This window comes from Hyalella azteca, unplaced genomic scaffold (genome assembly GCF_000764305.2).
Source record: "Hyalella azteca isolate HAZT.00-mixed unplaced genomic scaffold, Hazt_2.0.2 contig16646, whole genome shotgun sequence".
In the NCBI taxonomy this organism is placed as follows: domain Eukaryota; kingdom Metazoa; phylum Arthropoda; class Malacostraca; order Amphipoda; family Hyalellidae; genus Hyalella; species Hyalella azteca.
The window spans coordinates 173281-195138 of record NW_025946460.1 but is presented as its reverse complement, the minus strand read 5'-3'; the positions used below and the strand labels follow the sequence as shown (position 1 = coordinate 195138).

The following is a 21858-nucleotide window of genomic DNA, read 5'->3' as shown; positions in this document are numbered from 1 at the left end:
ATTTCTGGACAATCATCGTATGTAGTAACTGATCAGTGTGTCTGTGTTGATTTACAATTCAACTTAGTTGCCATGCCAAGAATTTACCGCACAATCAACATATAAAGATTGTGCACTGTGTGGCTATACGTTATTCAACATGTCAACATAGTTTTCATGTTGCCATGTTGTCAGCATAGCTGCTATGTTGAAATGCCACACAATCAACATAAAGTAAGTGTTCACTATGTACACGTTATTCAATATTTCAACATAGTTGGCATGTTGCCAACATGTGAACATAGTTGCCATGTTGAAATGTCAGGCCAAGTTGCCATGTTGAAATGTCATGCCATGTTGCCAACATGTCAACATAGTTGCTATGTTGAAAAGCCGCACAATCAACTTAAAGTAAGTGCTCACTATGTACACGTTATTCAACATGTCAACATACTTGCCATGTTGAAATGTCATACCATGTTGCCAACATGTCAGTAAAGTTGCTATGCTGCCAAAATTTCAACAAAGTTGTCATGTTGAAATGTCATGCTATATTGCCAACATGTCAACATAGTTGCCATGTTGAAATGTCATGCCATGTTAGAATGTCGTGCCATGTTGCCAACATGTCAACATAGTTGCCATGTTGAAATGCCGCACAATCAACATAAAGGAAGTGCTCATTGTGTTTACGTTATTCAACATTTCAACATAGATTCCATGTTGCCAACATGTCAACATAGTTGCCATGTTGAATGCCGCACAATCAACATAAAGGAAGTACTCACTGTGCTCACGTTATTCAACATTTCAACATAGATTCCATGTTGCCAACCAACATGTCAACAAAGTTGCCATGTTGAATGCCGCACAATCAACATAAAGGAAGTACTCACTGTGTTCACGTTATTCAACATTTCAACATAGATTCCATGTTGCCAACATGTCAACATAGTTGCCATGTTGAATGCCGCACAATCAACATAAAGTAAGTGCGCACTCAACACTATCAACGCGAACCATGCTATCAGTTTAGGCCTAACAGGGCCGGATTTTTCCGGTAACCTGAGACTAGTTTAGGACAAGTGAGAGGCACCGTGCTAGCTCCAGACTAGTCGAGGAGATCGTCGTGTACGAATCCTGCTGCTGTGCTCTCCTCCGTGCAGGCGTGCTGGGTGTTTGCTGCTTTTATTGAAGAATAAATCAGTTTTACGACATAATTTTTCTGTACTAAGCATCTAAACAAACGGTTTTTGAATAGAAAAATTATTTATATTAGTTTAATATGAACAAAATGGCATGAAACTGCGTTCGTTTCTGGCCTTTAACATGCGTGCAACGTAGAGCGTTGTTGCAAGCGCTGTAGTGGAATACGAGACGATTGAAAAAAAAACGAGAGAAATTATCTCGAGACGTGAGCTTTTGCGTTGAAAACTGAAATGCTGCACAGGCTGCTCTAAAACGATTATTGATCTTGAAAAGCGAAAATTGTTGAAATTCCTCTACATTGATTAGACTTCTACACGCTCACACGCTTAGAGTTGCGCGTTTGCCTTATGCGCTCTGAACACATCCCGTTAATTTTATTTCTTGGGTAACTGAACAGATTTTAAAGAGAATAAATAATCTCAAAATTTGTTTGATTAATTGGCGGACGAAACATTATTCCGGCGAGTGAAAGGACTTACAAATGAGACCGAAAAAAATACTACAAAAATAATTAAATGCTTCTAAATGCTCGTAATTATGGACCTCTTTGTAATAATCGGAAGTGACGGAAACGTGGATTACCGTTTCATTTTCCGAGCCTGAAATTGTTCTTATTTTGATTCCATTAACTGCTCTGTGTTCATTGTTTCCACACAGACCAATGCGTTTCTGAGCAAGCGAACTAAGAACTAAGCGAAATAAATAAGATTATGTATATTTTCAAATATGTAGCCCGGGTATTACAGCTATACAGCTAGAAGAAGTTATTGCTCAAACAATTCACGTGTCCCAGTATGTTCGAACCTGCGGTTAACTTTTTTGCCCTAAATATTCTATTTAAGAAGTTTTTCGGGCATTCGTCTTTCGAAAAAAATGCGCTGGCATATAACAGTATTAAGTGCATGTAAGGTCAATTTGTCAGCAGCTTCATTATTCAAGTCTGACCGAGTCGGTAATTTGTATGCTTGAAGCCACTGACGGAAGTAGAATATCGCACGTTTTTAGCCCCAGCTGTTCGCACCCATTCATTGAAATACCATATCTTCGTTGCATCAGAATCTTGAAAGTTTTTAGAGCCAATAATAATGAGACTAGTACGGAATACGCGTTGTGATTGGCCCAGCGCAGCACAGCTCATGAACACTACTAAAGCATGTTTTCGCAATAGTTTCGAGTCAACTTCAGGGAAACGCTTCAAATTAATTATTAAATGACATGTCAGCAGTTCTTAAGCACATCAAATATTCTCGGGTTTGCAATTGCTTACTCTAAAAACAATAGTTGCTGCTAAGAAAGAGTATGAAAAGCATTTCTGTCTGGCATCATAAGTTGCCAGATATTCCCAGACTAACACACCGTTGGAGTCAGGTGCAGCTGATCTGCCCTCAAGTGAGCGTGAGATGGATCGGCTCTTCTCTAAATTTTAATTTGTGTCGTCACTGTCGTGAATATTGCGGACGAAAAACAAAAATGTATATTCATCCACTATAATAATAATTTACCGTGATATTGGCTTACTGTGATTACGGTGTCTGATGTCTTTGAAACCGTATTCTTTCCCACCGTTTGACATTTTGTTCTTCTCTGAGCACGGCTTGGAAGCATTATTTACCCATCATGGAAAACACAAGCTTGTGGGTTTTCGGTTACGGATCCCTATGCTGGCATCCGGGATTTGATTATAAAAATTCAAGAGTTGGTCACATCAAACATTATGTGAGACGATTCTGGCAAGGCAACACCACGCATCGAGGAGTTCCTGGCAAGGTAACGTTGTCTCCTGATAAATTTCCGAATGTTGTTTATTCAATCATTGCTTTAAATCATTATTTATTCTTTCCTTGATGCTACAAGTTAAAGTGCTATAGTAGGCTAGTAGCTAGTTCATTTCAAATATAACACGCTTGTCTGCGTTGACCTTTAAACTAAGTAGTAGGAAACTTGGAAGGGAATCAACGAGAGAGTCTAAGTTCTAACTTAACATTTTAAGTTACAATCCGAAATTCATCGAGTTTTATACTTAAAATTGATTCAAGCATTAGTGGTAAAATAATTTTTGTTTACAATTATAACTTAATAGGTGCGAGTTCAATATTTTCTTGCTATTTTCAAGCAACGACTACGCTTTGTAAACCCGTTAAGATTCCACATAGCAAGTCTGCCACGAGCGGAGACGAGCAGCTCGCGCATCTGGCAACGTCGCCCAACGCGTGCTAATCGATCTCTTCCCAGAGGATGCTCATTATCTTCACAGAACGCCTAATTATTTCTTGTTACGTCTGTTGGAGCAGAACACGTGGTTCCAGAAAAGTTGATTTCGGTTTTTGACGGAGAACTTGCTCGTATTTTATCTTTCACTTAGTTAAACCAAGTAAATTTCTCACAACAGTCCGCATCTTGCAATTTTGCATCAAATGCGACTATTTTGAATTAGTACCTGGGTCGTGTTCAGCTCCATAATCTCTATAGCGTTTCATATAAAAAATGTTATTCAGGGTTTAGAACTACTAGTTAGCTATTTTTTACTAGGTCTTGTTATTCGGGGTTTAGAACGACAATTTTAAAACTTTTATAACTGAACATGCGCTGCCGTTAGTTAAATATGAAAATAGTTCAAATTGAATTCTCCATCCCAGCACAATTCACGATATTCAAAATCTCATCTATCACCGAACGCCTTTCTAGTTACCTATGATTCATCAAATGTTGTACAGTGAATAGGTATTCCAAGAAAGAACCCTTTGTTTTATCACTGAAGTTATCGGATATTATTAGCGGAATTGTGTTCTGATAAACATACGTTGAATTCCTACCTATATGTATATCTACAAAATTGCGTTAGAAAAAATCGAGGTTTCTTGCTGTCGCCTCGCCGCGTCAACACCGTCGCTAGTCTCCCGAGTAGCGCGATCACGTGTAGCGCGCATGACGGAGCTAAGCGTGCCTGGGGCGAAATAATGTCGCGTTGTGATGACACTGTCTCACTTATGACGTCATAAATAGAAGAAATCTATTGCTGAACTAACACCCATCAAACTTTGAAGTGTCTTGCATCTTCATATAACAAAGAATTCAACTTTCAGCTGAAATATGATACAGCCGTTCTTTTTAGCGCATTTTCTCATTTATGGAAAAAAAATGCACTATAGTGCTCGCCATGTCCGTCCGTCCGTCTGTCTGTCTGTGTTCGTCTGTCCGTCCGTCTGTCCGTGACCTCAAGTTTTCGTCGACGAGATAATGCGCTCTCTGTCACTCACTGCAGTGAGTACTGCGTTATATTTTTTTCTACTTGCAATAATAAATTTACTTATTTATCTAGATATTGCATGGGATTAAAACGGTAAATGCCATAGTGCAATCACTCGTTCGCAAAGCAATACTTATGGTATTGAATAATCTTGCTTGCATTCATAACACCTTTTTTACTTCATTTTTGTTTCGATTGGTGCTTGCGTGTGTTGTGAAGGCAACTTTCACAAGGCTGTGTTTACGTGCGAGGTCATGACAGTTGCGTCTGTTCACTTGACGTATAACTTGACGACTTTGATGTGTCAAGATATCCTTATGTGTCAAGTTGTGTTCACCATCAACTGGAATACAGGTACGGTGTCCGTTATCATAGTAAGAACAGCTTAGTACGAACGATAAGTAACAATGATAAACCTAAGCTTGCTGTGTTAGTGGCTGAATGTTGAGTTCGAACTGCAATCGACCTTGCAGCCCGCATTGCTTTTCAACAGAAAAATGTTGTGTCATCACACGTCTGCAAGTGTAGAAGCAGGCAGTACTGGAACTGCACCGGATGAGCTGGTAAACTTTTTTCTTGATTTTAGTTCCAACCATTTATACGCTGCCGTTTTTTTTCGTACCCTGAACTGCTTTAAGGTTATATTCAATGTCTTAAAATGATATTGGTGGTATCTATGAAACTTCCCTAAGATACTCAAAGGACCGCAAGCTTTCTTAATAATTATCAAAGGAATCGTTACTAAAGATTACTGTTAATAAATTTCTTTCATAGATGGTCTGTTGGGCGCCTCACAAACAATTCTTTGCTTTGCACACTCAGTTCTGTCGCGACGCAGAATTCCGGAAATGCCTCAGAATGAGCGATTTTCACAGCTTGAGTGATGAACTGTTTATTACCGCCTGTTCTGAGACTGGCAATTGATGTTTATTATTCTTGACTAAGTATTGTAGGATGGATGATTATTTTGCTAGTTTTCCCGACACTGAGTCGTCTTTCGGCTGTTCATTTGCTTAGATTTATCGAATTTATTCGCAAATACTGGCTTGAACGGCACTTGTTATTCCGACGACTGTACAAAATGTTTTTTGTATTGATTTGTTGATTTTCCCATCATTCCGCTAAAGTTCTAAACACACAAGGGATTCGACTGTTTCAATCATAAAAACTTGTACATATATTGCATCTGTATATAAATGGGTGGTGAAGCCAATGGTGTTGTCGCCACTTGTATGATTTGTCCTTGCAATCATGGTTTATAACTCCAGCTGTCTTTAATGATGCCTTCTTTTTATTCAATCAATAAAATAGGCTACATAAAAATATAATCAAACTCAGGGATATATTGTATTCCATTCATTCCTATTGATATTTTGACGAGGTTCGGAACTAATCTCCTACTTATGTACCACCACCACCACCACCACTACCACATTAGCTCTCGTTCTGGTGGTTGGCATTCAGTGGAGCAGCTGACCTCCTTCACAGGTGAAGCGGTGTCAACATTAGGAATTTTTAGTGATCGTGTATCGCTCGATAGGACAATTAAAAATAAACATTGTCAGGCCTTGATATTTCGGGCGGCCAGTAGTCCACTGATAAAATTGTCAGCGGCCGGTTGCCAAGGTTAGGTTATCGATGTTGCTCTATGTTGCTGACCTACTGACTGAACTAGGGCATTCCGAACAGTCGTCATCTCGGTGTGCAAGTAGTTTAAACTATTGATTTGATTTCCGACCTTAAATTGGTAAACTTGAACATGAATAGAATATAGCAATGATTGAGTGACGAGCCTAATAGAATACAGATTTTAGTTTATCAGTCTACTTTGCCCAGACAAGTTGCACAATCTAACCTATAAGGCATAATCAAGTTGACGATCGCATAATTTGTCAGGAGCAATGTAGAAAATTTCTTCAAGATAACAAGCTGCTGCAATCTTCTGCATCAGTGTTTTGACTGGGGCTCGGGTATCAGGTTCGATTGAAGCTCTCAAATGGACTAGGGTACGATACAGCTGTGCTGCCTCATCAATACCTTCACTTGTAAACTCTATCTTCGGTACAAGCGATCATGTGCATAACTGGAAATTACACGTATCCAACGACACGTGTTTCATATGCTTGCAAGTCATAACCATGTCTCGCATAAAGCGTAAGTGCTTTTTAGGAGTTTTTTGGAAGACCTCCATGAGAGTTTTTCTCTTGACCAGCGATTGAGAATCTGACTTAGGAATTCATTTGTCGATATTTTAGTACCCGACATTCATGTTCCTATTCTGACATGAACAGAGAAATCAGTACGTTAGTACGATCGATTTTTGAACTATGGATTCATTTGTAACCTACAGTGTTTCCAATCCAAAGAACACATTTTATCTTAAGGCTCGTGACGAAAAACGAGTCCCTTAATTGTTATATGGATGCCTAGACCAGCCCATGGCGTATCAGGCGTTATGATTTTTTTTTCGAGGTTGTTGCCTCGGCTCCCATTGGTATTCACCTCTCGCGTGAGGTGCCAGCTATGCGTATCCCTTTGCCAGCTATGCGTATACCTTGGATGCCAAGTACGCATTTCTCGCGGCAGGCAACCACCTGAGGATGCGCTGACTCAAACACCGCGTGTTCGTGCGTGCCAACTGTATAGGCACAGAATCAAGTCCACTGTAAAGCCTGAATGGCCTGTATTGAAGAGAATGTTGCCATTTTTAATCTCGATATGCTTGAACTGCTGACTCTAGTGCACTGGAAAATGCTGATACTTACCAGTCCTGTTTTTAAATTACTAGCTGTTATTGCCCATAAAAAAATCAGCTTGATTAATTTGATAGAGCCACGATAAATGTATATATAAATTTGTGATATTTCCAATCCCTCTTTGAAGTGAAGAGAGCAAACACGTATTCATTAATTAGATAAAATTCACGTAAGACTCGCTTTTGGACACCACGATCGACATCAACAGGCATACATGTTAACCTTGTTCTAGCAATAATTTACTGTTATTCAACGATTGCCATTCGACTCTTTTTCACGATCTGTTTTTCTTGTTCCAGCCTGGACGGGTGGCGACGCTAGTCCCGGAAAAAAATGTAAGTTTTATGTGCTATTTTTATAATCGATCGTCTTCGAAAAATATGTCCAGTGGTTAGTGCATGCCTATCGTATTTTTTGTGACTTTGAATCGTTAAATGTACTTGTGTAAAACTGAATTAATTGTAATTGTGAATTTCTTCGTACAATTTTTAACCTTAATATATAACTGTCAAAAATGCCGACACCAATTTTCTTCTCTTCCAGCAACAAGTATATTGAGAATAGGCATTAATAACATGCATTTGTGGTCGAGTAAAAGTACTGGAACCTCAAACTGGGCAAGATTGTCGTAATGGTTCGACTCGCGCGCTTTTTGTTTTCTCATGTTTAGTTCCTAGGGCTCTGTCCTCAGGACTTTGGGAATACTGAACAGGTGGGAAGCTGAAGAAGTGGTATATAGGCAGCTGCGGCTTTTTCATCCATTACGTTTTGTATCTCCAACCACCAATGTCATATATATAGCGTGCATCAAGCTCTGCGGGCCTTGTATATTGTTCATTTACCAATGTTGTATTCGTGCGAGCCACGTTGAATCAATACTAGTCTATCCGTTTCCTATGCTTAAGCATTGAAGTGAGTAACGTAATTCACAATTAATTAGTTCTTTTCAGAATTTGTAAATTTAACTTACATTTTGGCTCGTAATTGCCTTTAAAATGCGTATAATATTGTCTGATGCCGTCTTGAATTTTTCATAATTCTCAGGCTTTCAATAATTCCTAATTTGACCCCATGCAGTAATGATATTTTATTTAACATCAACATATATGAACCATTTCTCCTTTATTAATTACAATTATTTACGTGAACATACAGCTGAATTCTCGATTAAGATCAAAACACAGATAACGGTCGGCGTTTTGCATTTGCCGCGTTCTTGACCGAGTTACAAGAATCGAATGCAATTCGAACGATTAGCCTTCCGTATCAAGAGAAATTATTGAAATTTTTAAATAACATAGTGCTTAACATAGCACACATAAATAACACAATAACTTAGAAGCTCGCTGATAAGTGAATCACGAGATTCTTCCCCCACAATCAGTCAAATGCGAAGCGTAAGCCTTTTGTATAGGTAGAATGAATACGCCTTTGATGATGGCTTTACAATTTGGATTGGAACAGGCATTGCAATTGGGGATTATTATTTCTGATCAATTTGTAAGTATAATTCTACATGTAGTCATGATACCTACAACCATTTTTCTCATAGAGTTCCTTCAAGTTTTTTTCAGTAATTAAACTGAAACGTTTAATTAAGTGAACGTTACGTTTATTACAATCTTCTAGTTTATAAAGCTGGGAAGGCTCTGCTCTCGATCATTCAGTTTATCCTGCATGAGAGCTTGCGAATACGTGTCTTGCTTGAGGCCAATTCCCAGCCCTTTGCATGAGCTTAAATCTTGTCTTGTGACGTTCTAATATTACATATAATTATATGCATTATTAGCCACTGAAATCTTTAGAATATCTCGTCCGCGCTCTGCAGGCACGAGAAAAAATGACAGGGTTGATGGTCCCTAAAATGAGCTCTAATTGCCTCTGTTTTTCCGTCCGTCTCAAATAAGATGACGGACGAGTTTTATCGTTTATTTCCTCCTATAAACTTTTATAGCATTGAGAATTAAGAAAATGTTTCTGCACTCTTTGTTGTTTCACATTGCCGAAACTTGTGCGTTAAAATAACCGTATTTACAGTGACCTACGAATTTTAGAAAATCATTTCGAATTAGTCTCTTTTCCTCATTGAAACATATCTCCAAGGTTGGTTAACTACTCGTCATGAGTAAGTTGCTAATAATTTTTTTTCTTCAAAAACTGAACTCAATCCATGCATGGATGGGAGCTGCTGCAAAAAGTTTGATAATTGAGTAATATAGTGAGCATATTCAACGGTGCTCGTTCTATTCTCCATGCAGATAAGGAAATTTAAGTTAATGTCGTTTTTTATCTGGACATTTAATTATGTTTTTGAACGTTCATGAATGCCACCTAACTTTGACGAATGCCACTAAACGTTGACGAATGCCACCGAACTTTGACGAACTCCACCGAACTTTGACGAACGCCACCGAACTTAGAAGAATGCCACTGAACTTTGAAGAATGCCACTGAACTTTGACGAATGCCACTGAACTTTGACGAATGCCACTGAACTTTGACGAATGCCATTGAACTTTGTCACTGAACTTTGACGAATGCCACTGAACTTTGACGAATGCTACCGAACTTTGACGAATGCCTCCGAACTTTAACGAATGCCACCGAACTTTGACGAATGCCATTGAACCTTGAGGAATGCCACTGAACTTTGACGAATGCTGCCGAACTTTGACAAATGCACCCGAACGATATCACCAGAAATGTGTTCATTACTGATTGTATTGACCGCAGGGCAGGACGTTCGGAGTGGCATACGAGATTGAAGGCGAGGCCGCCTTACAGTACCTCAACTCGAGGGAGGTGGAACTGGGCGGCTACACCACGGAGATCACATGCTTCCAGGCCCGTGAAGGCTGCACCTTCCCAGTGCTGCTCTACATCGCCACGCCAGACTCTAAAGACTGGTCGGGGCCAGCGCCCCCGCAAGTCATTGCTGCCGAGATACTGTCGTGCAGTGGCGCTACTGGTCAGTTATGTTCTCTAGTGTGATTTGTATGCTTATATAGTCATGCAGAAATATATATTTATAATGCCATTTTTGCTTTGTTTTTATTAGAAGTGTATTAATTCGAGTCGATTATCCAATAAATTGAGTTTGGTTCTTGTTCTGAATTAAATCTGTGTTGCTCTGTCGTACGTAGATCAGCAAAGTACTAATTTCAAGTTTGTGGATACGTGCAGGTCACAATGTTGAGTATCTGCTGCGACTAGCTGAGTTCATGCGCGACTACATCCCTGAAGGTTACGACGATCATCTAATCACTTTAGAGATGCTCGTGAGATCGGCCATCAAGGAAAAGAAGCTCTGCCTCAAGACGCTTATGGGCAACCCTCCTCCTCCTGGTCAAAGTCAACACCGCAGTGACGATGACATTGATATGGTGGGGCCTATGCCTGCTGCTATCGTCCAGGAACGAAGAGACACTTTCCAGTACTCCGCTAAAGTGCCTGCCAAGAAGCTGCGTTGTCTCAACCTTTAACGTTCAACATCTGGATGATAATGAATCTCGCTCGTGTTGCTTCACTCAGGAATTCTTAAGGTTTCTGGACTTTTGATGCTCATGTTCCTTAACGGTTGTTTTGCATGTGTTGTGGGGTAGAAAGATACTGATTTTGTGCTGACAACTATGCAGGCGTCTCTCATATTGAGAAGAACGGAGTTAGCTTGATGTTATGACTAACGAGCTTGTCAACCGTCCAACGTTGCCGACTTCATTTAGCTCAGTGGTTCCCAAACTTTTACTGGCTGGCGCCCCCTTGGCTCCCCAGTGAATTCCTAGCGCTCCCCACAGACACAATCCCCTCCTTAGACACACAAAAACCCAGCTTTTGAATATTTTAAAAAATTTACACTAGAAACCCGGGAGAAATTAAAAAACCTAGATCTGGGTGAAAAAACCCATCGCTGGGAGTCATGTACTGCACATGTTGTATACTAATCGTCAAACAAACGTTCGAACTTCTGACTTCGACTTCGGACTGCGCCCCCCTACTGCCCCTTCTTCCTCACCGCCCCCTGATCTTTTCAACGGCCCCCAAGGGGGCGGTACCGCCCCCTTTCGGAACCACTGATTTAGCCGGTCAATACGAATGATCGTTACGATCTACAGCTGCTCAAATCTAGACGAGTTAATTTCCATGCCAGCATCTGTTTCAAGCATTGATTGATTGTTGTCTTGTGTCGCAGTAGGTATTTTCTAAGACTGCAGCTGTTTGACAGCATCTCTAGGTACATTAATCTTATTTCATACATTTGCTATTGCAGAAATTCTCCTGGCTTCCCTGGATTTAAAGTTTATTATAACTTATTCTTAATATTCTCGAGTTCGATATTTTATTATTAGTTTATCCCTGATATGCAAATTTCGTATCATTTTGACTGCACAAGGTGGTTCCTCGATTAATGCAGATTCACGTTTATTTTTTGTTTGTGTTTGGGTCGCTGATCGATTCTTGACTTATCGCTGCTGATGTAGGTACTCGGAAAGGTGTAAGGAATTTCTAAGTTTTCTCTTTATTTATTGTCTTGGCGAATGTTGTTTTTTGGCAGCTTTTTCTTATGTGCGATAAGCTGGCCTACGTTTGGCAATGAACGAGAAATGTTCAACAAGCGTTAATTTTTATAGGCGTGCACTATATCGAGCCAGTATTTTTCTATTTTTATAGTATGACTACTAACAGATTTTTATTTCTGATGCGGTTCTCGTTCCTTACTGATGACTTGTGAAAGCAGTGCTGTGATATTGCCGGCGTTCTCTCCACTGAACATCCACAGTATTAATGTGTTCCGCTATTGCCTACACTGCAATGTTCAGTCTTTTTACGGGGTGGCTGTTCAACGGTAACTGCAATAACTTGAGTAGAATGACAATTTATTTTCGAGCATCTTTTATATACTACGTTAATTGTGGAAAAACTGGCTCGTCGTTAACTGGAGTGACCTGACATCGCCGAAGTCACCGTTTAATTTTTAGCAAGGAGACTAAAATACTTCACCTAAATATTAAAATAAAACTCGAGAAAAATTATTTTCCAATTTGGTTACTTAAAAATTTATCATGCGATGAAAGAAAATTGGACTTTGGACGTTCTTTAATTCGTTGTTTGCGTTTTAGTTTGTAAAAATACTCTATTAAACTCTATACATATGTTAGCAGAAATTAGGAAGTACGGTGTTGATAGATTTACTTTGTGCCTTTTTAACGTACGGCTACTGAGATGATGAAGCTCACGCGAGTCTCTGACACTAGGTGGTGGCTGGGCCAAGAGACGAGCTCATTGTATTGTCATCTTGTCTTTATTGAATCTTATTACCAAGGCATCAAGTGAACATAGTTCATCTAATGATATCTCTTAATCATTTAGGGTTTGCGAAAGATATGCTAAGGTGTTGTGTTCCATGCTCATTAATGTGTGGTGCGTGCCTAAGCTTTTTTACTGTTGGTAACTTGCCTTCTGATATGCATCTCTTAATTTCACCTTGAAATTAATGACTGTATTTAAGTAGAAGTACGTGTTACAGACTTAAGAACATGCAGTAACGGAGATTAGCTCCTGGTATAATATCTGGACCATTTAATGCTTTGAATTCGTTTGTTTAAATTTTAGTTTGTACTTACGGTCATGATAGCTGTTATTTTTACTCCACGGTTAACCGTTTTAACACGTTGACTACGATTGCTTCATCTAGTACTATTATTTCATTTTTTGTACTTTTTTAAGCAGGGTTGCATGACGGTCATTTTTTCCGGAGAAATTCGGTGATTTAGTTTTTCTCAATTTCGTTGACCAGCTAAAATTGATAATATGGGTACTTCCTAATTAAATTTTAAATACTGCAAAAAGAAAATAAATGGAATTTTTATAGTGGAACCTATAAATAAACTAGTATACATTAAATTATCGGCCGTTTTTGGCCTTTTTGTTCTCGGATTTGACCGATTTTAGGCAACCTGAATTATGTACCACTACCTCCTGGAGAAATACATTTCGTGGTACGCATATGTACCAATACGTAGTCAACGTGTTAACTACCAATTTTCTCTACTTCTTCTCTTTTTTAGATTTAAATTTATATTTTTATGGAAATTGGTACGAACGTATCGTTTTGGGTATTTATTTCGATACATTTTTGTTAAAGATATTTATTTTTTGCGGTACCGTATATATGTTGTAAGAGTGTATAATTGAAATTAATACGAATATTGCTCTGTGTAACCGAAATACAAGCAAGTCTACGCAGCATGTAAATTCTGTCGTGATTAAATCCTTCTCACTTGTACGAAACTTGACTAATCAAGCAAATGAAAAGATACTTCTTGAAAGGATTTATTTTTAAGTATAGAAAATTTTAAGCTTTTGCAGTGAAGAAATTTCACAAATATTGTTGTTGCTATTGAACATTGATGAATTTCTTTCCATCGATTAATATTTAGCAATAATTTGCATTCTGCGTAGAAAGATTTTTATATATAGGCATGAGACCATTTACTCTATGGTCGCATAGTTGCTCTACGGTGTCAACTTAATTTATATTTACTCCGTAAGGCTTTAAATAATTTTTATAAAGTAAGCTCCTTAGAAAAGCTACTCAATTCACTTCATTCGTTCTGCTACGTGTCGCACATTAAAATTACAATGAGAAGTATTTGATGACTGAATTTTTCATCCTCCGTTGTTCTCGTGGCCTAACTGAACACTTAATCTTCTTGTGGCCTCCATTTCCACTTGATCATAATTTTACGCTGTTTTAAATCGCAGTTTGCATGCTAGGCATTAGCGTTTGATCTCTCGTGGCGATTACAATCTTAAATTTACATGTATGAGAACGGGTAGATTTGTTGCTATCTTAACATCAATACTGTAAATAATGCCATATCGTGCAAGTATTTTCTTCTATCTAATAATTGCTTGGGCTACCAGATACCATGTAAATAGATAAATCATTAGCAGACACGGCAAGAAATAACGGGTTTGCTTGCATATCCGAGGGTTGATTAGTGAATATTGTTTTATCGATGCTTTAATCATTGGACTGATGTTTTAAATTGCGCCTCTCATCAAAACGATTCATTCTAAACATCTGATATAAACCATCTATGGTTAAAAATTGGGCTGAACGTGACGATATTTTGAATCAAAAATGATATTTGGTCGAGAATTTTATTTAAATTTTCAAACAAAAATATTTGATCGAGAAATTGTTTATAGCCAGTTATTAAAAAGCCTGAGCTAAGTGCCGGTGTCGTAGGGTTCGCGCAGGAGCGGTTCTTTTGGACGCAAGTTTACACTGCACGTCGCTACAACGGATGCTCCCGTCAGAACATGGCACAACCACAAGACCAACGCTCGCCATGCCCCTCGTGATGTAAACTTTCCCATGGTGCAGCTCGTGCAAATGCTTCCGTAGCGTCGTCCATATCAAGTCGCGTCACTTCCTTTCTCTCAGTTTGATATAAACGAGACGTACGTCGCCGCATGGCTATGAAGTCCCGGTGGAGACAAAGATCGATTTAAGGTCCTGAAACTGGGACGGCAACGGTCATGGCACGAGGTACATCATGTAGTTCGTGAGTTCAAAATAATAAACCACGGAATAAAAACCCAATTGAGTACCGTGTTGAATTAAAAATCCATGTAACTAAGGATTTCTTACCAGGAAGATTCATCTTAAATAAATCCTAAAAATGATTTCTTTTGACGATTAGATTAAAATTCTTTACCTACGTATTGGGCCCTAGCTATTCGCATTTTACGAGACAACAACACACTCTTCGCCTGTAATACTTCCAGACAATTCGGTTTATTGTTTACAAATGTGCACTAGTCTAAGTGAAAAATTCTCAAATATGTGAGAAAACACATTAGTAAAGAGGTTAGAATGAGGTCGGTAAACATAACTTAGTAATTCTCGTTAAGCGTAGAATCCCACATTTTTCAGTGTTGACTAAATCTAATTTCCGGATATTTTTTTTCGCTTGTAATACAAGGACGGGCTGTGAAAATATATAAATTTCAACCTTAGAGTCCGAGTTATTGAAACGGAAACAGGAGCAGACAATCTCATTTTAATGTTTCTAATCATGAAGATGGGTAATCTATTTAGTTGAAAATATTTATTACTCATTTAAGTAATGTTAGTTATAGTAATTCGACTAACCCTTGAGAAGAAACGAAAATTGCGTGTGAACGTTGAGGAAATAAGGTTTCTCTCAGGATATTGTTAGCAGAGCTGTGCAGCGCTACTCTGAAATCTAGCGGCCGCTACATGTTGCGCGCTACTGCCCACCTCTGATTGTTAGTGTTTACAAAAATATGTGTGGCAATTAAGCGATGATCTGATGCATAACTGAGACATTTTTTTACATCGGAAAATTCTGATGATGAGATCTATTTCAGGAGTAAAATATAAACATGTCAGTCATTTGGATGTCACCCAACGTTAGTGTCAAGATTGTTTTAAACATCATCTGGGTGTTCATCAACGACTGTCTAAACATTGTTATAACAAAATCTGGATGTGTAACAACGTCCGTTTTACTTTTTTTTAACAAAATGATCCACAACAAGGTTCCTCTTATAAGGCCTAGCAAATTACGGACCAGGCAATAAGTCCAGCAGCTATCTCAATCAATCGTCAGCTATGGAAAGATCGGGTTCCAAAGGCCGGATCCCTTGTGAATCAAGTCACGAAAAGTTCAAGAATCGGTAACAGGCCATGGGCCTATTTCTTCAACGCCGACACTTCTATTCTATTTACTATTCTACTCTCTGGGTGCGTGAGTGACGCAGCTTACGTGTACTCGCTTGTGTTTATCTGAGGCTGATGTGTTGGCCCAGGATGACAGGAAGCGTCTCATTTGGAGGATAGTTGGCCTCGACGTCTTCAGTAACCTTCTTCATGCTAAGGACCCAGAGTAGGACGTAAATCAGGAGATAATGACCGAGTAATTGATATTTCTCGTCTGGAATTGGGCTCTCGTCGAGAGATGCGTGTCATGATACCAAGTTCCTTCTGTTTGGTTCATGATGTTACATTTGTTAGAACAATTTTGTGTTGAAAATTATATTAACGCTCAGCTTCCTTGTTTGTACTACACGCATGCATCTTTGGCACGAATGTTACACGACCCTGCCTAGGTTACTCTTTTATGATATTCTGGTCAAATAGTTATTATTTGACACATATAACAGCATTATTATTATTTAATTAGTTCAGTCGCCGCTCTTTGCATCACAGTGTTTACGTTTAACTGAATTAAATTATCTCACAGATGTAATGTTAAAGATTTCGCTTTATTCATTATGTGAGGAACACTCAGTGATTTTCAGCTATAGTGCATATTATCCCATCGACGAGTCGGTAAGGATTTAGCTCGTTAGAACTTTAGGGCAATGAACAAAGTTGAGCTTTACGAGCAACGACAGCCTGATTGGTCAGACACGTGCGCCTCGCATCACTCAGCAACGCGGGCGCTGATTGCACATTTCCTGCAGTAACAAACTTCGGTAATTTCCCGTGCCATTTGTTAAGTAATTTTGCTTCTGCTGCTACCTCTCACTAATTATCATGCTTTTATTATGTGCTCTTGTTTATTGTTTTGTTTATCAAGTTAAATATGAGGAGTGTGACAGGAATAAGGAATAGACCTTTTCAGTTGTTAGCTCTCATTTTTTTTTTTGTCAAGTTGAAGAGCATGGATGATTGATTATGCGTATATAATGCAACCAATTTTTTTTTCTATGCGGTACCGAGGTTTATTTTCTGATTTCTCGCTATTGATGTTCGATGCGCTTTTTAAGCAATTAAATTCAAACTTTTCTGGCAATTTTAGAGAATCGCTGCACGTTTGGTCGATGGAGACTTGGACGTGATAAAATAAATAATTTATATCGCAGTATTTTTCTCTTCTTCGTAGTCTCTTCTTTGGGAGACAGCAACTCTCGTTTAAAATTCAACGGTCACAGAGTTAACAATCAGTAAATTATTTGTTTGGTTTCGTAAATCCGTTTTCATGCAACGTGCAATGGGTTGCTTAGACGCAAATTTAAATACTCAGAATTTCTCCCTTTTTTCTCACACACAATCGCCGCGCTGTTATCCCGCAAATATTGTTAATGGAATCACAATTGAGTTGACGTTGGTGATTACAATGAGTGGTCAAAACAGTGATTACGGTTGACAGGTCATCAGGCAAGAGTTTTGTCAACTGATTGCTACCCTACAATTACGCTCTAGGTTCCTAATGATGACCGCCGCTGGGGCCGCTGTGCTGCGTGTCAAGTTGTCAACCCCGCGCTGGGCAGATGCTTGGGACGCGCGCTTGATGTGGCGGATGGTATAGGGCAGTGGTTCCCAAAGTGGGCGATATCGCCCCCCTAGGGGCGGTGGAAAGATTTTGGGGGGCGATAAGGAAGAAGAAGACGGTAGGGGGGCGATGTGGGGGGCGGCTGTCCGAAGTCAATGACGGAAGTTCGAACGTTTGTTAGACGATTTGTACACAACGCTTGCAGCACATGACTCCCAGCGATGGTTTTTTCTGTTTTTTTTTTAACCTAGCTCTCCTGGGTTTGCGTCTCGGACAAATTAACGGCCGGACTCGAGGCCGGTCTCACGGCCAATTTTCAAATTCAATGATCAAGGAATCCGAATATTTCTCAAACTAATGAACTTAACTCGATGAAACTTGGTACACGTATTCATTAGGACCTAACGGTAATGTTTTGCTCGTGAAAATTGTTTGAATTTTGCCATCGTTCTTTTTTTCCATACTTATATGACAATACGTGCCGAAATTCACGGTAATCAAGTAATTTCTTCCAAACTACTGAACAGATTCGAACGAAATTTTGAATTTACAGTCCTGACTAAAAAATTTTCGATTGTGCCTTCGTTCGCGAGTTTTTTTTTTTTCATTTCAGCTTCATTCGTGATTTAAACAGCAATTCGTGCTTAAATTCGCAGCAATCAAGGATTTTTTTCCAAAACTACTGAACAGATTTGAACGAAACTCAGTATTTAAATACCTAAACCTCAGCAACGGTGATGTTTACATTTTTTCTTTTTGCCTTCGTTTGCGAGTTATACGGCTATACGTATACTGATTCTGATTTATAGAAGCCATCGATCGACAGGTAGAAAAGCTGGTCGTTCCTACTATATCTGTATAACTCGCAAACGAAAGCAAAATGGAAAAATTTTTACGAGCTAAACATCACTGTTGAGAGGTTATGTATTTTTATACAAAGTTTCGTTGAAATCTGTTCTGTATTTTAGAAGAAATTTCTTGATCGCCGCGAATTTAAGCGACAAATTACCCGGCGATACGGCCCGAATATAAGGAAGTGTGAAATCAAGAATGACGGTGAAATGAAAAAAACTCGCAAACGAAGGTAAAATCGAAAAAATTTATAAGCTAAAAATCACCGCTTGGTAGTTAGGAATGTATATTCAAAATTTCGTTCAAATCTGTTCAATAGTTTGGAATAAATTCTCTGATCAATGCGAATTTTGGCCTGTTTCGCAAGATACGCGCAACTCACGAATGAAGGTGAAATTAAAAAAAAATTACTAGCTAAACATCACCGTTAGGTTCTGATGAATGCGTGTTCCAAGTTTCATAGAGCTGCGTTTATTAGTTTGGGAGATATTATCTTGATAATTGAATTTGGAGATTGGTCGTGAGACCGGCCAAGAGTCCGGCCGTAAATTCGCCCGCGACGTCCTTGGCTTCTAGTGCTGAAACAGTTCAAACAGCTGAAAACATATTGGTATACTAAATGGGTTCTATTTGTGAAATACACATTTGTGTTTAACCTTTATCTTTTAAAATTTCAGCGTACTAAATTTCAAGAGAGTGGCGTATGTCTGTGGGGGGCGCTAGAAATTCACTAGGGGGCCAAAGGGGGCGCCAGCCTGAAAAAGTTTGGGAACCACTGGTATAGGGCTTGTTTGCTATATAATGGAATAAAACCAGGTTCTATAAGTCGGCCATGGTTTAGAATGGTTTATTTACACATGACGGACAATGAAGTAGTAACAGGCATATGAATGACTACACACAGATTGAATTATTGACATGTGATATGGACGCTTGCTGGTGAATGACTGACATAAATGAGAAGAATGGACTAACGTTACTTATTAACTACAAGTTACGGGACGATCCCGTATGTTACGGTCGGGTTTACGTTAGTTTCCCCGACACTTGACAGCCTGCGTAGTGACCGCAACACACCCGACGCACGCTGAGGTATCGAGCGCGTATATCGCTGTTTTTAGCACATTTTCTCATTTGAGGATAAAAAACGCTATTGTGCTCGCTATGTCCGTTCGTCCGTCTGTCTTTCCGTCCGTGACTTCACGTTTTCGTCGACGAGAAAATGCGCTCTCTGTCACTCACTTCAGTGAGTACTGAGTTATTTTTTTTTGTTACCGGTTGTCAAGTTATTGCTCTTGAAATTTGACATCAGAATGAATATTGCGATATGAAAGTTGAAACGATTTTTTAATAATAAAATTATGTAATTGCTCAAATCAAGAACGTTGTAGGTGACGGGCTCCACGCAGTTTTTTATCGCATGTTATGAAGTTATTGTTTTAAAAATGGAAATAATGATGAATATTTTGTTATGTTAATCGAAATTATTTCTTAATAATGTTGAATTTACGTAATTTATGACATCGAGGGCGTTTTAGATAGTACCTAGCTCTTCTTATTTGAAATAATTATGAATATTTTGGTACGATAGTTGAAACGATTTCCTCTCCAAAAATTTGGTAATTGATGGCGATGGCTTTGCAAATGTCTACTTCTCTAAACTTAATTAAGTTTTTTAATTTATCGTTTAAATGTTTACGTAATATTGATGCACCTAGTTCATAACATAATACTGCGTATCGTTTATTTCATGCAAGTATATCGCTGCGTAGTGTTGTCTGTGTTTAATGATTTCGGCGGCCTAGATTGATTTTAATGGCACAATACCACCGCAGTGTGAGTAGTTCATTGTGAATTAACATACAGTGAATTAACCTCAGTGCAATGGTTTTATTTATTTTTTGCGGTTGTGGGAAATATATTTTTTTCAGCCGTGTTAAAATGTTTCGGTTTTACGCAGGTGAAAACGGTTCGATTTTACGCATGTCACGGCATGTGATCTCTCGATCTACAGACGCGCGTCTTCGTTCGTCAAAAGTTTGATGGGACTCCAAATTCGCAATGGCTTTGCTGGTCCATAGCGCCTTTGACCGCGCGGTGTCTCTTTTCGTAAAAGCGGCCTTTGAGATCAAATCTTGTTTCTCTCGTCGTTTTCCGTCAATTCGAAATTTATATCTATCGCCCCTCACAACTAAAGAACATTATTAAATTCTTTACATTTTTTGGTGGTAAAGGCATTTCACCTCACTGATTATCCTGCTGCTACAACCGCGATCGCAGACCCGGTGTACGTATGGTCAGTGTTTCAAATTCATGAATATCGTTTTATAAATGCGCTGTAATTTGTGGTATTTCGGAAGGTAGAATGTGAACGATGAATTTTAGTTTTGTATTTAGACGAAATTTTGACTCGTTCCTTCACAATGCCTGCCATAAAAGGTCACAGTTTTCTCCACGGCAGCAATTTAAACATGAAAAAAAATAGTTTACAATATTTACAGTAAGTACATGAAAAGAACACCGACAGAAACTTCACACTAACTTTTTTTGGAAAACGACCAACTTGACTCGCGAAGGCAGTCTCTTGCCTAGACGAGACTACCAAACACGTTCAGCCCAACTTCAACTTGCTTAACCATAGCCTAACTTTACCCAATATATGGCGCGCAATATAAATATCTATGCACACAATTATTACTACGACAGAACCCCTCTCTCCTCCGCAACCCGTGAGTGAAACACCTTGCGGAAAATATTTCCCTCTGTAATTTAATAATAAATATTGTGAAAAATCAATTGTTTACTTCTTATCCTCATCATAGGACAACGGAAGAATAATCACGGATGCTGAACGCAATTTCTAAGGGGGCAAAATTAGCTATTAGGTTAAGGGACCTTCAGGCATTTAGCAGTAAAAGAGGATCCTTAGGGTACCGACACAGTGAAGCAGGTTGCCAGCGTGCTGGTTACCTGCTTAGGCTGGCGCCTGAAATTGACATAAATAGGCCTGGCGCTGGCCTATTCGTACAGATTTTCACTGTGAACACTTACATTATTATCCTATGTTCATTCTTGTGGCAGGTTGGAGTAGGTTGCCCGCGCGGGCTGTGTTTTCTTGCTTTCCCTGTGTACGTATCCTTAGGTGCAGTTGCACTAGTGTGAGTACCCTTAGGTGCACTTGCACTAGTGTGGGTACCCTTAGGTGCACTTGCACTAGTGTGAGTGCAAGTGTAAGCACTAGTGTGAGTGCAAGTGTAAGCACTAGTGTGAGTGCAAGTGTAAGCACTAGTGTGAGTGCAAGTGTAAGCACTAGTGTGAGTGCAATCTAAATAGGTGCAGTTGCACTAGTGTGAGTACCCTTAGGTGCACTTTCACTAGTGTAGTGTGAGTACCCTTAGGTGCACTTGCACTAGTGTGGGTATCCTTAGGTGCACTTGCACTAGTGTGGGTATCCTTAGGTGCACTTGCACTAGTGAGGGTACCCTTAGGTGCACTTGCACTAGTG

At 39.1% G+C, this 21858-nt stretch overlaps 1 protein-coding gene across 1 annotated transcript; it reads left to right on the top strand.

The window, feature by feature from the left end:
* The first annotated feature begins 2105 nt into the window (after positions 1 to 2105).
* Positions 2106 to 12897, top strand: LOC108669193 (glutathione-specific gamma-glutamylcyclotransferase 1). Its single transcript, XM_018156496.2, has 4 exons — positions 2106 to 2955; positions 7491 to 7526; positions 9925 to 10159; positions 10375 to 12897. Exons 1-4 carry the CDS (start codon positions 2806 to 2808, stop codon positions 10671 to 10673), a joined length of 720 nt encoding a protein of 239 aa, XP_018011985.1. The 5' UTR covers positions 2106 to 2805; the 3' UTR covers positions 10674 to 12897.
* The last annotated feature ends 8961 nt before the right edge of the window (positions 12898 to 21858 follow it).

Excerpts from the sequence above, each read along its gene's own strand:
- LOC108669193 (XM_018156496.2), top strand. The coding sequence starts at position 2,806 with ATGGAAAACACAAGCTTGTGGGTTTTCGGTTACGGATCCCTATGCTGG. Across the intron at positions 7,527-9,924 it reads CGCTAGTCCCGGAAAAAAAT|GGCAGGACGTTCGGAGTGGC; the intron begins GTAAGTTTTATG and ends TATTGACCGCAG. Across the intron at positions 10,160-10,374 it reads GTCGTGCAGTGGCGCTACTG|GTCACAATGTTGAGTATCTG; the intron begins GTCAGTTATGTT and ends GGATACGTGCAG.